Source organism: Puntigrus tetrazona, chromosome 22 (assembly GCF_018831695.1).
Source record: "Puntigrus tetrazona isolate hp1 chromosome 22, ASM1883169v1, whole genome shotgun sequence".
Taxonomy (NCBI): domain Eukaryota; kingdom Metazoa; phylum Chordata; class Actinopteri; order Cypriniformes; family Cyprinidae; genus Puntigrus; species Puntigrus tetrazona.
Window position 1 is genome coordinate 7,968,963 of NC_056720.1, and position 15,716 is coordinate 7,984,678.

Below are 15,716 nucleotides of genomic sequence, written 5' to 3' on the forward strand. Positions count from 1 at the left end.
AAAAAAAAATCAGATGCCCCTATGGTCATCACGAAAAGATTGATTGCCTGGTTAAACAAGCAATGGACGCATCTAACACATGAGTGAGGACGTAAATGCGCCTTTGGCCGATATCGCTGCCTATCCGGACTGATCAATGCAACCCGCAAAAATAAACTGTATTTATTATTACTCCAAGGGGCTGCAAATATGAAATTGAATGGCATATTTTCTCAACAAAGCTGAGATGCTGTAAACTAATGTATCTGTCTAACAGTCCGCCATGCTTGACAGCTAATAACAAAACGGATAGAAAAGAAAACCTATTGAGGGACATTTTAATCTTTTCACGGCATGATAAAAAGCAGCAGTCCCTCAGCTTTGGCATATAGGGGTAATTAAATCCCTGCTTAGGGTGAAAAGCATTACAAACTCCATTTTCAAAAGACCCCCTGTAGACCTTTTCTTCACACACGATGACTTACCCACTACATATGCATTAAAAGTGTATATAACAGAACCTTTCGCAACCTGACAGAACTTACAAGACTCAGGGTAGTTTGAGGCGCATTAAAAATGAATTGGGCTGAGCCGTGCCTTGAACCACATTTTTTGCCGTTTATTCTTTTTGTCTGTTTTCGCTCAAAAAAAACAAAACAAAACCCGTGGACTGTTTGCCGAGTGTAGCCCTCAACCTTAGCTTGACCCTCACGGTATGAAGGTGGCAGCATTATCTTCCTGCCATACTTCTAGACATTGCCTGTCCTACAGGAAGTGTGGAGATGTTCGTAGGACTTAACCTTCAGAATTTGGATAGATGGAGTAGTGCTTGCTATTCAAACTTAAGTTACTCTAGTGCCTTCAGGCTATTGTAGACTGTGCTAACTTAATTCTGCTATATAATCATCATGAAACAGCATTCAAAACCCCTAGAATTTCTCTAATTTGCCGTGACAGGATAGTCAAACAATTTTTCCTGTGTACCGGGAATTGTTTGAATTGGAAAAAGTGGATGATACATACCAGAATATGAAGCCTGACTTCTTGAAAAGCTCTGAGAAGACTTTTGGATTTGTAGACACTGAAGGTCAAGTTCACCTTCAAGTGCTTCTTGATACATCTACCTTTACTTGACATTTTGCTGTAGACGTGTCGTATGTTAACTTTAAACTAGTGCTGTAAAAGGACTAACTGCAATTGATCACATCCAAAATAAAGGTTTTTGCTTACATATGTGTGTACTGTGCATATTATGCATATATAAACACGTTCATACAGTACATATTTAAAAAAAAACGTATATATTTCTAGCATTTTTATATATATATATATATATATATATATATATATATATATATATATATATATATATATATATATATATATATAAGCCAATATTTTGGTTTACAGACACACACACACAATATATATACACAGTACACACACACACATATATTATGTAAACAAAAACCTTTATTTTAGATGTGATTAATGGTTTGACAATGAATTACTTGGAAAGTAGGAATTAACTAAAAGAAGATGGAAGAACGTATACATCAAGCACCAAAAGAGTGCATTTTTCATGGTAACTTTAAACAGTTTAAACATAAAACAAGGAAGTTTGCGAACCTATACAAAACGGAAAACTAAATTATGCAAAGCTGCCATGAAAGCAATTGAATTAGTAATGTACATCAAACTTGACCTTATTACAGAAGCTATACTAATAATGCGTGCCGATTCATCGCTCGCTTAAATTTGCTGTCTTCCCCAAGCTCGGCTCCCTTATTACTCAAAAATTGTTTGACTGAAAGGCACGCAAAACTCGAGCCTCAATCACAGCGGGTTCTTCTCTAAGGTCTTGGTTAACCTGCTGAGTTAATACCCATCTCAAGATAAGGGGGTTGGGAATGCTCGGCGATTCGAATCTTTTTGCATTAAACCCGGAGTGGTGCCATGGAGAGTGCGAATGACATTTTATTCCTTGTTCTGGTGACTAATCAGGGGTCTTGCGGGGGCCTGGCCTGATTAAAGCAGTTGAAAGTACGTACAGCTCATTAAAACAAGAAAACCTTTCTGTGTTTTAACCGCACACCAAATTCATTTCATGAAGGCTTCAGGAGCATAAGCACGAACACTCAGCTGGAGCATGAGGAATAGAGATATGAAAGAGAAATTGCTGGCACAATACATTAGCAGGGAAAAAAAGGGAAGGAAAAAAAGAAAAAAAGGATTCATCACACTCTGAACATGCAACTAAATTTGACAAGTGCATCAGAGGACAATGGTAGGTTTTGAAAGGCTTATTATCTCCATGGACAAGATGGTAGGAGTCCAGAGAATTGTGGGCCGTAAGTCTTTCGCTGCTTAAAACTTTATTAGTGGGAGGACGGAAATTGTTGAAACTATGGTTCTCGGTAAAACCGTATAGAGAAGGGAACTTTACTCACCAGTGTTGTGGGAGTTAAAGTGCCATTTATGTGAGCAAAACTACTTTTTTTTTTTTTTCCTGAGGTATTTCTAGTAAATTCTAAATGCTCGAGCCTGTAGGAAACCTGCTAAATATCTTTTTCATGCAAATCAATGCAGCCCTGATGTGAATTATCCATTAATTTGGATGCATTAAGCTACATAATATAACTGGGAATCAATCAAAGCACAATCCACATCAAAATTATACAAACGCATCTGGATTTTGGCCTCGAGTACACCTGATCAGGAAGGCATTCTGGCAGACAAAAACGAAACCATTATGTTATTATATAGTGTCCTCTGAAATGTAAAATCACATTAAATAAACGCCAACTACAACAATGACATTTCAATCATAAAACAATGCAGTTACTTTGACAAATAAATAACAGTTACAATCTTACAAATGTTTGGCACCGTCCTTTAAAATAGTTCGCTCTTTGTTTTAGTGCCAAGAGGGCACTTTTAAGACTATGTGTCTGTAAACTTATACATTATGTGTAGATTGTAGACTCTGCATATGCCTTTGTGTACATGTGTGTGAGTGTTTGTGTGTACGTGTACACATACAGCGATTTTGTTTTCACTGGACATACCCATTGGAAATCTAATACTACTTGTACATATACTGTATGTAACCATTGTTAGTATAGATTGTTCTCATGTTGGTTGTGTTTGTCACAGTTTTCACAGTCATCCATCAGTTACATCTGATCAACATTGTATATCTTTAAGACCACACGCACATAAGTTACCAAAGAAACAACTTATCAGCAGGGAATCAAACCACAAATAGCTGTCATTCCCATATGCCAACAATATACTTAAAACATTCCAAGAGCATAATAATTTATCTCCAATTGTCTTAGCTTGGTATCTCCCAACCACAGTGCAATAACGCAAGCCTTGAGGCTGTTTAGAAAATTCATCTCCTAACTGAATTTAGGAAAATAGTTGGGGCAAGAAAAAAAAACAACTAACTTTTGGAGTCTTAAATGGGAATAAATGAGATTTCAGGAAAGCTAATGATGGTAGAATATATGCATGTGTGGGTTTGTCGTTTTGTCGCAAGCTCTTGCTATGTTTGTCATATCAATCCATGTATACTTTGTTCATATACGGTTCAATTTTCACACTATTTTATACAGACACACATAAAACATTAGCTTAAGCTTTAATATAGCTTCTTTCTTTACAGGGTAGCCAATGTTCATCTTATCTTATTAGACTTTGACTGCAACCTGGAATTCCTCGTGAGAGGTTTTAGTAAAATGGCTCACAAGGCAAACCTTTGAATTACAGAGCATTGATTTTGACCCCTGAAGGATGATTGTGACATTACTGATACATGCTGAGAGTTTATAATTTTCACCAATAGCCAACTGAACCTGTAAAATTAAGATCAGTTTCCATATACAGGCTGGATTCTAATGACGTGTGCACTCAATGGTGAGAAAACCCAGTGCATGTCAACCATAATCTGCATTTATTAGACAAAACAAATGCCTTGATGTTTTTCATCAAAAAATACCCTTGCCTATTTTCGTAGTGCTTAAGGACTATTTTTAAGCCAATGAATTGCTCTAAAGAAGAAGAGCTGCAGCTTGCCTTTCATTGCCACCGGCGAATCATCAAAACTCCAGGGATGCATTCTGGGTGATGACCTGACCGGAAAGGGCGAGATTAATTTCAATCACTTCTCCAATCTGGCAGTGTTAATAATATTAGCACCTCTGTGACCTCTTGACTCCTCTGCTGCAAATTACTAATTAATTTTCCATGTGAGGACAATAACAAGGTCTTAAAAAATGAGATGTGAGAAATAATTGAATTTGTTTCATACCATCCCTAGTTTGACCATAACCGACATTAGGTCAGGAGGAGTGGGCTTTAACAGGAAAAAGAAGGCCAGATCAATAGGGAGAAATAACAGCAGAGCTACTACGGTATTGAATAAAAGTAGACCTGACCAAATAATAATTGAAATGCAAATATGGCATTGGATTCTGTGGAATCAATGGTGGTAAAAAAAATAAGCATTTTACATATGTGAAGCCTGTTCAAGGATTTCTGTGCCTGTCAGAAGCTTAACGGGCCATTGAAAACTTTTACTCAAACGCCAGTATGACTGTTATTCTGAAATTATATATTTAACATTTCATGAAATTATAGCTTCCAAATTAGGTTTGCCATTTTGTGAAAGTGTGTCATTGAGTAAAGCTTTGGCATTTTGCCTCCCAATAGGCTAAACAAAGCAAACCCTTTGTGTAACATGCCTCAATATTTAATACATAATGGTAACCTTGTGTATGTCAGCCTATTACAACATTGGTGTCTATATCTAGCTGCCACTTTTAAAACCAAACAGACAAAGCTTCCATTCTTAAATCCCATTTTGCTCTTTCTGTTTTTAGAAAGAAATAAAAACTGTCTGAAGTATCTACAAATGAACAGAAAAATGTCTTTGAGGCTGGTTTTTCCACAAACAAATGCCAAAAAGAAATTTACACTGTTTTATCGAATTTCCACACTTAAATACAAAGCATGTCCAAATTGCTGCCTCTGGTTTGCTAACTTTGTCCCACACATGCTGTGTAAAATATGAGTAGGTGTCTCAAATCAATGAGTATGCTTTGCTTGAACAAACATTAGGGAATGGGTGTGAACAGGGTATCCATGTTTTGACCTGTGGCTTCAGCAAAGCGAAACTCACTTTTCTTTTTTTTCCCCTCTTACTAATTAACATTGTAAAACAATCATCTTGACAAGCATTAGTTACCACTGTCACTCGAGACTATATCCAGGCATTTGTAAAATAAAACCACTAATTCCTCATTTAAGACTATTATCTTGTCAAACTACAGTGCAAGAGAGCATAGGTGGTACACAAGGTAAAATGGAGGGATTCTAAACTGAAATCGGTTGCCTTTTTAAGTGCCACATTTCCTGTGCATTTCTGGTTGGTTGCTTATCTATGCCTTAATGAGCTTGGAACACCTGCTTAATTCTGTCTCTTTCAGAACACTTGTCTCTGTGGTGGCCTATAGGGACCAAAGCACCTGCTGATGGAGTCTGCCGAGCTGTCTCAAGAGTCATTGTTTCTGTTCTCCACAACCTCACCTCCTGTTGTCAAGTCTCTTGCAAGTATCACAGTTTCTGCTGTGCTGACACCCCCTTCCAGTAGTCCAGAATGTCATGGAGATCCTCATCCTTTGCAAACTGCACTTTCTTTCGAAGAGCATGGCCAGCGGCTATGTAGGCCTCCTCACGGGGGCTTTTCTTGTATGGTCGGAAGCGCTCCCAGATTTTAAGCGTGCTCTCAGAGGAGTACTCAGGGCTAGAGGAATACCCTGAGTAATTGTGGTGGCGGGGAGAAAGCTGTGAATAGGCAGTGTCCTTCTTGGTGCGAGTGAGAGGCTTTAGAAAGGAGACTTTCTGGGCAGGGGAGTCAGTGGCACCCTCATAGTAGAGGGCGGGGAAGGAGTGTCGGTGCTCTGAGCAGTGGTAGTCTGGGTGCACCTCCAAGTGGTGCTGCTGAGCTGTGCTGCCCCCACCTCCGACCACAACACCACACCCACCCGAACCACCACTGCCACCACCGGCTCCCCCTCCACCCCCGCTGCCACCATCTCCTCTGCCATTACTGACTCCCTGAACCCCTATTAAGGGCAACCTCTCCATGGGCTCCCCGCACCGAACAGGGCTACCTTTCTCAGGGTACTTGCATGGCTCTGTGCTACGAGGATCGGGGACATCCAGACTGAAGACCCGAGCACTTTTGACAGAGCCTCCGGAAGAAACGCTGCAGCGATTTTTGACAGAGTTGATAGGAACAACTGCAGCATCTGCACTGAGTTGCCTCTGCAACGGCCGGGATGCTGTAGCTGGGGGTGGGTCCCTGTAAGGAGGGGAGAGAAACCCACCTCCACTGATGCCGGGCCGCTCAGAAAGGGGCAAAACAAGAGGAACAGGGGGTGGAGGACGGATTTTAGGGGACGACATGATCTGGCATGTCTCTGTGATGGTAGGGGAAAGTGGAATTAGCCCCCTGGCTAATGAAGGGACACTAGGAGGTGGTGGAGAGGCAGTGTTATCTGCTGTAGTTGCAGTGGCTGCAGCAGCTGCCACAACAGCTACAGAGTCTAGTTTGAGTGCGTCAATGCAATTATTGATAATCTGATTTACTTTGTCCACCTCCTTGGCAATGGTAGAGATCTCCGATGTTGAATCTCGGCCATCATCATCAGAGTCATCTCCTCCATTAATCCCATTTTCATCCCTTGTGATTTCATCCCCTGACCCTGCTACAACTCCATCTCTTACTCGCTCCTCTCCTCCTGCTGACGTTCTTACATCCATGTAGTTGCCCTTATTGGCGGCCATGGCTTCTGAGAAAGCTGTAGCCATTTTCTCCACTTGCGGAAGGGAAGAAAGCCGAGAAGAGGTGGTATTGGCTGAACTATGAAGGACGCCCAAGCTGGAGGATGCTGACTGGGACAGCTTGCCGTGGTGGTGTTGATGATGAGACTGGTCATGAAGTTTCTGCAAGGCTGAAGGGTCCTTGGCTGCTGCAGCAGCTGCTTCTGGCCCATAGCGCATCTCTAAGATAGTTTTCTTAACACTAATAGACTTTTCCTTTTCCTCCTGCATTCGACGCCTACGTAAGCAGTAGTACACCAAGCCCAACACAATGACCATCCCAAACAGGCAGCCTAGAATGGTCATAATGTAATGGGTGGTGGTAGAAGGGGTTGCACTCAAGTTATCGGGCCCTGGAGCCCGAGTTGCAAAATACAAACAAGTGTGATTGTACCGCTGGGAATTGCGAATGGAGGCAACACAAAAGGTGTAATTTGTGTGGGCCATTAGGTTGTTTAGTTTGACGATCTCTTTCTTTTTATTTAAGTTCATGACATCTGACACAAAGGTGTGGTTATACTGCACTAGAATATACATCTTACTGTAGGGCTTGGGTATTTGAACCAAGAGAGATGCAGAGGAGAGGGAAACCATTTGTAACTTAATGGTGGGGCTGTATGTTGGGTCAGTGGTTGATGAAGCTGTGGGCTGGTGATAAGGTCCCGTCTGATCATAAATATCTATCCCCATCCCAGAAGAGTCCAAGTCAGGAGGCAGGGCTGTTATGCCCCCAACAATCACTCCATCCTTACACATGGATGACAGGATAGAACGAGCATTTCTTCCATGATTACCTCTAGGGCTCAGGAGAGGGTAGCCAAAAAGTTCTTTTGGGGTCTCACACTGGAGCCTGTCATAGGTGTGAGTGACATTGTCAAATGCCTCTAGCCAGATAAGGAAGCCATACAACTCACAGCCACAATGGAAAGGATTTCCAGCCAGTTCACACACTATTAGCCGTCCACCCAAAACAGTAAAGGTGGATGAATCCAGCCTTGCTAATTTATTAGAGGAAAGATCGAGACTGCTAAGGCTTGGGCACTCCCAGAAGGCATTGGTTGCAATTACCTCAATAAGGTTATGCTGCAGATACAGGCACTGCATTCGACCCAACCCTCGCAGCATCCCCTCAGTGAGGTTGGTTAGCTTGTTATATCCCAACTGCAAGACCTGTAGATTGGCCTGTCCTGCGAAGGCACCATCCTCAATGTAGGAGATTTCATTCTTGGTGAGGTTGAGGTCAGTAAGGTTGGTGAATCGGCTGAGGGAGCTGAAGAAAATTGCTTTGAGCTTGTTTTCATTCAGCCGCAAGTCATGGACGGTGTTGTTAATATGCTGTGGGATTGTCTCATATGGAGGCTGGTTCTGACTGCAGATTGCCAGCCACACATAGCCTTTATCCCCTTCAATTAGCCAGCAGTCACCCCTCACAAAAGAAGGTGCATGAAGGAGGAGAAAAATAGGGAGAGAGAGGATGAGGAAGCAGGGTGAAAAAGCACACGATAAGCTGAACCTGCTAGCCATTTTTGAGCAAAAACTGGATTTGTTTTGACCAAGGTGGAAATGAAAGAGGTTAGGGCTCAAAATAAGAAAAATGATCACAGGAGATGGACGGCCAATAGGATTACAAAGACAGGTTCTGGGGGTAAAAAGTGTCTTGAGGGCAGTCACAGCTGTTCAGGAACCATAATGTCAAACATAGTCCCCATTTTACGCAGTCCGCGTTATAGGTTTATAGCGTTGCTTGCCACAGCTGTAACTCATGGTCTTCGACTTCTTGACTGCTCCCCTTTTAAATCGCTGAGCAGTGCTTTCAATCTGTGAGTCTTTGGATCTGTACAAGAGACAAAAAGGGAGAGAAAATTGAGAAATTAATGATTACAAAAACAAAACCAGGTTTAGAAGACCATTCATGTATTCAAATTTCTAAAGCCATGAAACTTTGTCTTTACTGTGCTAGTTTTATAAGTCAACAATGTTTGATTATGTAAAACCATGTTGGTACAACTAAACAATAAAGGCTCAAAACTGTTCTAAAAGAAAGCATAAATGACAGCATAATTGGGGACCAGAATGTAAAACAGCCATTAGTCTTTGTAAGTCACTGAGTTTTTACAGTGCCTCTGAGGATTCATTTAGGATTACCATTATCCAAACAACACAATTCTACATGTCACTCTTTTGCAGAAAAAAAAAAGTTGGATTCATTGGTTATAAAATGCATAAAACATCTTGGTAGCACAGCAAAAGTGGCTTAACAAAACAGCAATGTGGGTGTACATGATTATATGTGCATGCGAGTTACTTTTTTTTTAGTTTAGGTGTACAAAATACCACAATACCAGTATTGTCCCAACAACTCTAAGTGTTATGAATTAAATACATTACAAAACTTTACTTGCAATGTGGTATATGTTGGATCTTTATAGCAGCTTAACACTACAGATATCAAGCCCCAGGTTAGTTTTTTAATAAATCACAGAATGCTCAACCCGGCCTAATTTATCCATTTCTTTAGACTGCATGTGTACTGAGACACCACTCACGAAATGTTTAATTCATGCTTTGAATTAAATCACACAGAACAAAATTTTAATAATCCTTTACATTAGACTACAAATATTGTCATGAAATTGTGCATAATAAAACCCGAGCCACACCGCACCGCCATTTAGTCTAGAATGCAAGCATCCAATTTTACGATAGTCACTTCTCATTCCTAAAGCCCTCACGGAAACAGAGAACCAGTTTCCCCTGGTGACCAAGCTCAAGATTGAAATTGACAATTCAATTCCTCAACTGACGTCAGCTGATTTACCACTGACCCTCCGAGTGTGTCATAACCATGGCATACTCTCGTAACTGTCAATCTTTCAGTCCCTCAAGACTTAAATGTGTGCGCTGGTCTTTTCATCTCTGCAGAAACGACATTAGGTAAGGAGTTTCAAAACGCGTTTACATCAGCCTCATTAAATACGCACAAATATAAATTACACCCAAGAAAATGCGATAGGAATGTTTGTAGGCAACTGGGTGTGTTTGTATGGCTATGAATGTATGCGTGTAAACATGTTGGTTATGTCAAGGGAAACGTGCAGTGCATGCAAATAACGTGGAAGACTTTTATGCAAATTGAATGTGAAGAGATGTAATTCTAAAGGGAGTATTAATTACCCCGTTGACGAGAAAAAAGCTTTACATAGCGCTACTTGAACAGCCGTAATTGTGAAAGTTATCCTACACCGGCTGCATAATGTAACTTCAATATGTCAGATGATTGTTGCACATTAAACCAACAAAATATATTATACCCAGTGGAATATCTCAAACACTTTCAAACTATTAAATGTTAATATCCCACAATGCACTGGGATAAGCAAAGAATGGTAAAGTTGTGGTGCTTGCTTAGGGTTTTCAAAATTCCAGGCGTAAGTATTAAATGTTGACATGCAATTAAAGACATTGAATATTTACATCGTTATTAACCAGAATTTTAAAAGATATCACAGCGAAGACCCACTGAAAAAGCTTTAAGCTAAATGGTAAATTCCATTTTAAATGGACTTTTGATTCAAAGCTTTATAATTACTGTATAGTTACAACTTCTCCTTGTGACAACTATCCCCAAATCAACCATATACATTATGCAGTTCCTCTCTTTATAGCTTTCGATGCCAGCAGTTTAACCTCCTTCTCATCCCCAGTAACATCGGCTCATTTTCATCCTTCTGTTCTCTGAGCTCTGATCCCGTCAGATAAAGATCTAATTACTTAGTCTACTCACTAATGCCTAGAGAAAACACTCAACCAGTTATTCTCCTCACTGAGCAGGCCTGTCCAAATGCAAGGTCACCTCAATATTACAGCAGAGGCCTCAAAGCAGCATCTTAACACATACAATAACTATAATTCCCTGTTGATTTCATTAAAAACAACCTCTAGAAACACAACACTGAAGGACCATCTGGCTTCCAGTGGTTTAAAAAAAGTAATAATACAAGTTAAAAAAAAAAAGAGTTAAAAGATCTCCCAAATTTGCTATCACAGCAGGTTTGAAAAAGCAACAAATTACAATAAACACCATTCAGAGCATTTCCTGAGCGAGTGGGCATTACAGTGCTACTGGCTTACTTTGTGCACTAGACAAGATAAGATGTGACCAAAAGAGGCAAAAAAAAACTAACAACTTTTTTTAACAAGCAAATGACTGTTAAGTGCCACAACGATAAGATATTTTTAGAAAAAAAATCAAGCCACACATGACTAACTAAATGTTTTTTGCTGGTATAGGAGAAAGTTTTTTAACAGCTTTAAATTAATCAAGGATGCAAATACATTTTGCATTCAAAATCCACTTAGCTCAAAAACCAAACCTCTGTTCAAATGGAAATGACGCATCTGTGCTTATGCAAAGTTGTATTTGCTATGCGCCTGCATTTCTACCCTGCCTTGTCTTTTAGTGGCGACATTGTACTCTAGGAGTTTATGGCTATTGTCCTTTCAAAAGACAAAAATAGCATGCGCTAGCAACAGCAAGGAAACAATTAAGACCTTCTCTTTCTTCCTTTATTCTGCCAAGCTTCAGGCTTTTGTGGAAACCTAAAACCCTTTCCGTTTTCTCACGTCGAGTTATCACACAGCGTATCTGCGATTTAATTAGGACCAGAGGCTAATGCTAATTACAGCTTGTGAAAGCAGGTGGACCAGACTAGGAGTTACTTTAGAGAGACTTCATAGTCTAAAGATGAACCTCTCGGGTGAATGGAGAAAGACAACAAGAAAGCGAATGAGATCAGATTTACTCAGACCATTACATGCAGAGAGCAGACAAAAAAAACCAACTAAACATTTCAGCCAAATGCTATTCTAGCCAAAGGTCAAACAAGTATTACGCATGTTGAGTGATGGGAAACTTTCTACAAAATGGCACTTTTCTTAAAAAGAGGCAGATGAAGCTAAAAATGTCCACCTTACCTGGCGCTTCTTTTGAAAGGAAAAGAGACCCAACACATGTGGTTGTCACACTGTACGTATATGTTGACCTTTAACGCTGAAGTGGCCTAGAGGAGTTATTGCTAACTCACCAAACAAAAAGCACTGACCTGCGCAGGTTGAGATCGTTAAAGCTGTAGCATGTAATTGCCTTATATATTAAAATTTTTATTCCTCCAGCTTAATCTGCAGAGACAACTATAAAGCAACCAAATCGGTACCAAAAATAAAGCGTAAACATTGTGGAGTTTTTAAAATATTGTTTGTTATAACAGACTAGCCCAGCATAGCAACAGTGAATCAACCAATGGTGTGATTTTAGGGTGGCGCTGTTTGGATGACCAATGGCAGATGTGTTCGAAAAACATGTTTGAAAACAATCTTCACTTGTCTGATTTTATTTAGGAGGACAGCAATTACACATTCACCAGGAATGTCAAACTTTTTCTCCTCAGACGGCCAATTCTAATTTAAAATTACTTTGGCTTGTCACTGCAAACCGGAGTGAACCCCTCAAGTAATTCAGATATGATATCGGTATCTAGCAGTACTTGCTCATTATTATTTTAATGTATACAATAAGCCTTATTTATTGCTTTGCTTGTTTGAGCAGACTATAGACCAACACGGCAACAGTGACTCAAGCGGCGGTGAGAGTTTGGGGCGGGGCTTTATCTTTGTTTAGACCAATAACAGATGCTTTTGGAAAAACAGTTAGGCGAGCTTACATTTTGTCCACGGGGACACATTTTACTTTTCACCAAAGTCAAACTATTCCCAACTTGTCGCCATTTGAAATGACTTTGTCTCGTCACTGCAAATTGCTCTCAGTGTGAAAGTCTCAAATCAAAGAGCTATGATATTAATATCTATCAGTACTTTTGTTCAATAATTGATCATTTTAATGTGTAAAATTCACAGTGAGCACTGGTTTTGCTCGGTTTATTTCCAGCTGTGGCATTATTCTGAAAATCACCACTATTTGCCATTTCGAGTTTTTTTAAGTGCTTGATTTTTCTCCCCCCCCATCAGCCACTGCAGTGAGCACTTGTTAGAATACCAATTTTATCTCCAAACAGCAGCAACATAGACTGCCTGGAGTGAAAAAACTTTACAGAGAAAGTAGAAGAACATGAAACAATCTCAGAGAGCGCGTTGATTTCCCTTTCACGTACCGCCAAAGAAAACCCCGCCGTTTTCCTGCCGACGCGCTACATACGCAGCACACATTCAGAGAAAGTAAATTCAGTTGTTTTGTCTGAGGCAGTCGTCTGAGACATCAAACACCCCTCAGGGTTGTGGGATCACGGAATTGCCAGAGCTACGTTCACCCCGAGAGCAAAACTGACACGGGAAGCCACAGGGGCATTTAAACAGCCGAGAAACAAATTTGTCTGTGTCAAAATGCCCAGACGCTGCCCTGTCGCTCTGACATCCAATGACCTACATGGGACCAAGGGCCCGGAGGGGGCAGCAACTTTAACTTCCTGAATTATAATTAGTGGCTTCTCAACCTCCGGGTCTTGACTGAGAAGATTGGCTTTTCAAAGTGCCCTTAAATTCTGCCTCATATTCCAACTTAATACGTCTCGCCTTCTTCCTCTATATCTTATAAAGTATGTCAGCAACATTTATGCCAGTTTGCTTGCCAGAATGCGGGTGCAGGGAGAGGATTTTAAATAATTGCTAAAATTCACTATGGGGTTAGGAGGGATTTTGCACAGCGATGTTGCCCTTTCAGCACAGCCTCTTTTATCACCCGGCAATTTCTACAAACGGTACAAAAGGAAGTGTCTGAAAATCTCAAAGTAGTTTATTAGAAAAATGGTCAGTGAACTTCTTAGCCCCTTGGTAAATGATTTGCAGTGCTAACAAAATCCAAGACTGCCTAAATGCACTGCGTGACCTTTATTGTACGTTTTAAACAACACACAAAAAAGTCAATCTGAAGCATTTAGTAAAAATATTTTGAAACGTTAGAAAATGTCAGTGTGCATCATAGGGCTGTTGCAGTTTAGCCTAAAAAAATTAAACTACTTGCCATTTTTGCAGCCTTGTTACCAAAATTTGCAAAAAGGATTAGGGCCTTTTGTATTACTTTACTTCTAGAACTAAAGCACCATTTAAAGGGTGGATGCTAATAAGGGACATATGCCGGTTAACGTCATTTGTGCGTGGTATTCAACAAAGGAAACAAAAAATAATATATATTTCATGTTTATAAAGATGAAGGAGGATAATAGATTTAACAGGCCTGAAAAGTCAGCCTAAAATAAAGCAATTTGGCACCAAATCCTGATCAAATACTTTTTGTTTCTCTAAAATAATATCTTGTGATTTCTATATCTATACTATGTTCGATCTATGACCATATGTAGGAAATTTCTTTTTTTTGGTTGACCACCCTCTCAGGTACCCTGAGGCAGACGTTTTAAAGTAACAGAGGTGATAATACAACATCTCTACTCTCTGTCCCTCTCTTCCCATTCTGCCCTGAGGGTAAAGTCTGGTAATAAAAGCCACTGATGCCGCATATATCAGAAATGGAGAAGGAAACATGCCTGATCATATGCTGTGGTGATATATCAACGTATGCGGCACACTACAGTGTGAAATTATGCTATCCACAGCATCTCCAGATTATTTTATCAAAGTGCCAGCTATTCAGATAGGAACATGCCATTTGACTAATATGGAAAATTACTAAAACTCAGTTCACAGACAATTAGGGGTGGGTAAAACTGTACATTAACGCACTATTAAAAGGAACATTCTGGTCCTGAAAGCTGACTGGTCAGGATTTAAACACAAAACACCTTGCTTATATAAAGTCATTACGCATTTATACAATGTTTATCCTTGCTCGGGAGTAACAGGCCAAAATGCGTCCTTGACATCCAATGCATTGTATATAGCTACTCATCATGCCCTGCAGGAAAGAATCTGACGTAATTAAGCGACAGGTAAAACGGTGAGGTCTCATAAATAGTCAAAGTGTGTACTTCTGCCCTGGCTTGTGGAAACCTCTTCAACCTCTTCTCTCCTACCCCGGAAAGAGCGATACAGCACAAGCACCTGTCGGTGATGATAAAACAGCTCATCACCGGCCTCTTGTCTGGCTTGAGTGAGCGTGAGTCACCATTTTACGACAAAGTACGTTGAAACGGAAGCTTCATCCGCGCGGCCCTTGGTGAAGCGCTCAATCGCACCTAATTTAACAAAAGCGGTAATATCGCAAGCACTCCAAGCGCTAATTGACCGTTTTATCGCACATGATTTGGGACATTGTGAGATGCCAAAAGCATCTGTAAGTGTGTTTGGGGTATTCCACGTAACTTTTTTAAGTAAGCTAGAGTAGAGCAGTGCAAGCACTTTACCTCAAATGCTTTAGCTACTGTAGCTACGCTGTGTGTGTGATATATAAAAGTATGAAAATGTGTTTATGGATGCGATGTTAATCTTGTCAGACAAATTATTTACTAAAAAAAAATATTGTAGCTAATTATCATTCTTTCATCAAGGACAAAAATGATAACACAAAAACATGCATAATGACAATAATTAACCAATTAACTATGATTTTATAACCAAATAAGAGTAAAAAAAAATCTGCCCACAAGGTATCAACAAAACATTACCCATTATTATTATTTTTTTTTTCAACTAATCCAAATTAAAGTCAAAGAACTATTTGTCAGAAACTGAACTAGTCAGGAACTAAAAGTGTTTGTTAATGGGATAATTAACTAATCCAAACATGTCATATTTGTATTAAATGAATCAAATATATTTAGTAAATTTCCTACTGTAAATATATTAAAACTTGTTTTTAAATTAGTAATATGCAAGGACTT

General features: G+C 39.8%; 1 protein-coding gene across 3 annotated transcripts in view; it reads right to left on the bottom strand.

The window, feature by feature from the left end:
• Positions 1 to 1,382: 1,382 nt before the first annotated feature.
• elfn2a (extracellular leucine-rich repeat and fibronectin type III domain containing 2a) overlaps positions 1,383 to 15,716 on the bottom strand; it is a 95,346-nt gene continuing 81,012 nt past the window's right edge. For all 3 annotated transcript variants that reach the window (XM_043222227.1, XM_043222226.1, XM_043222225.1), the window contains one exon: positions 1,383 to 8,704. In XM_043222227.1, the coding sequence (XP_043078162.1) occupies positions 5,599 to 8,394 (2,796 nt within the window). In that variant the 5' untranslated portion in view covers positions 8,395 to 8,704 and the 3' untranslated portion in view covers positions 1,383 to 5,598. The remainder of the gene's footprint in view (positions 8,705 to 15,716) is intronic.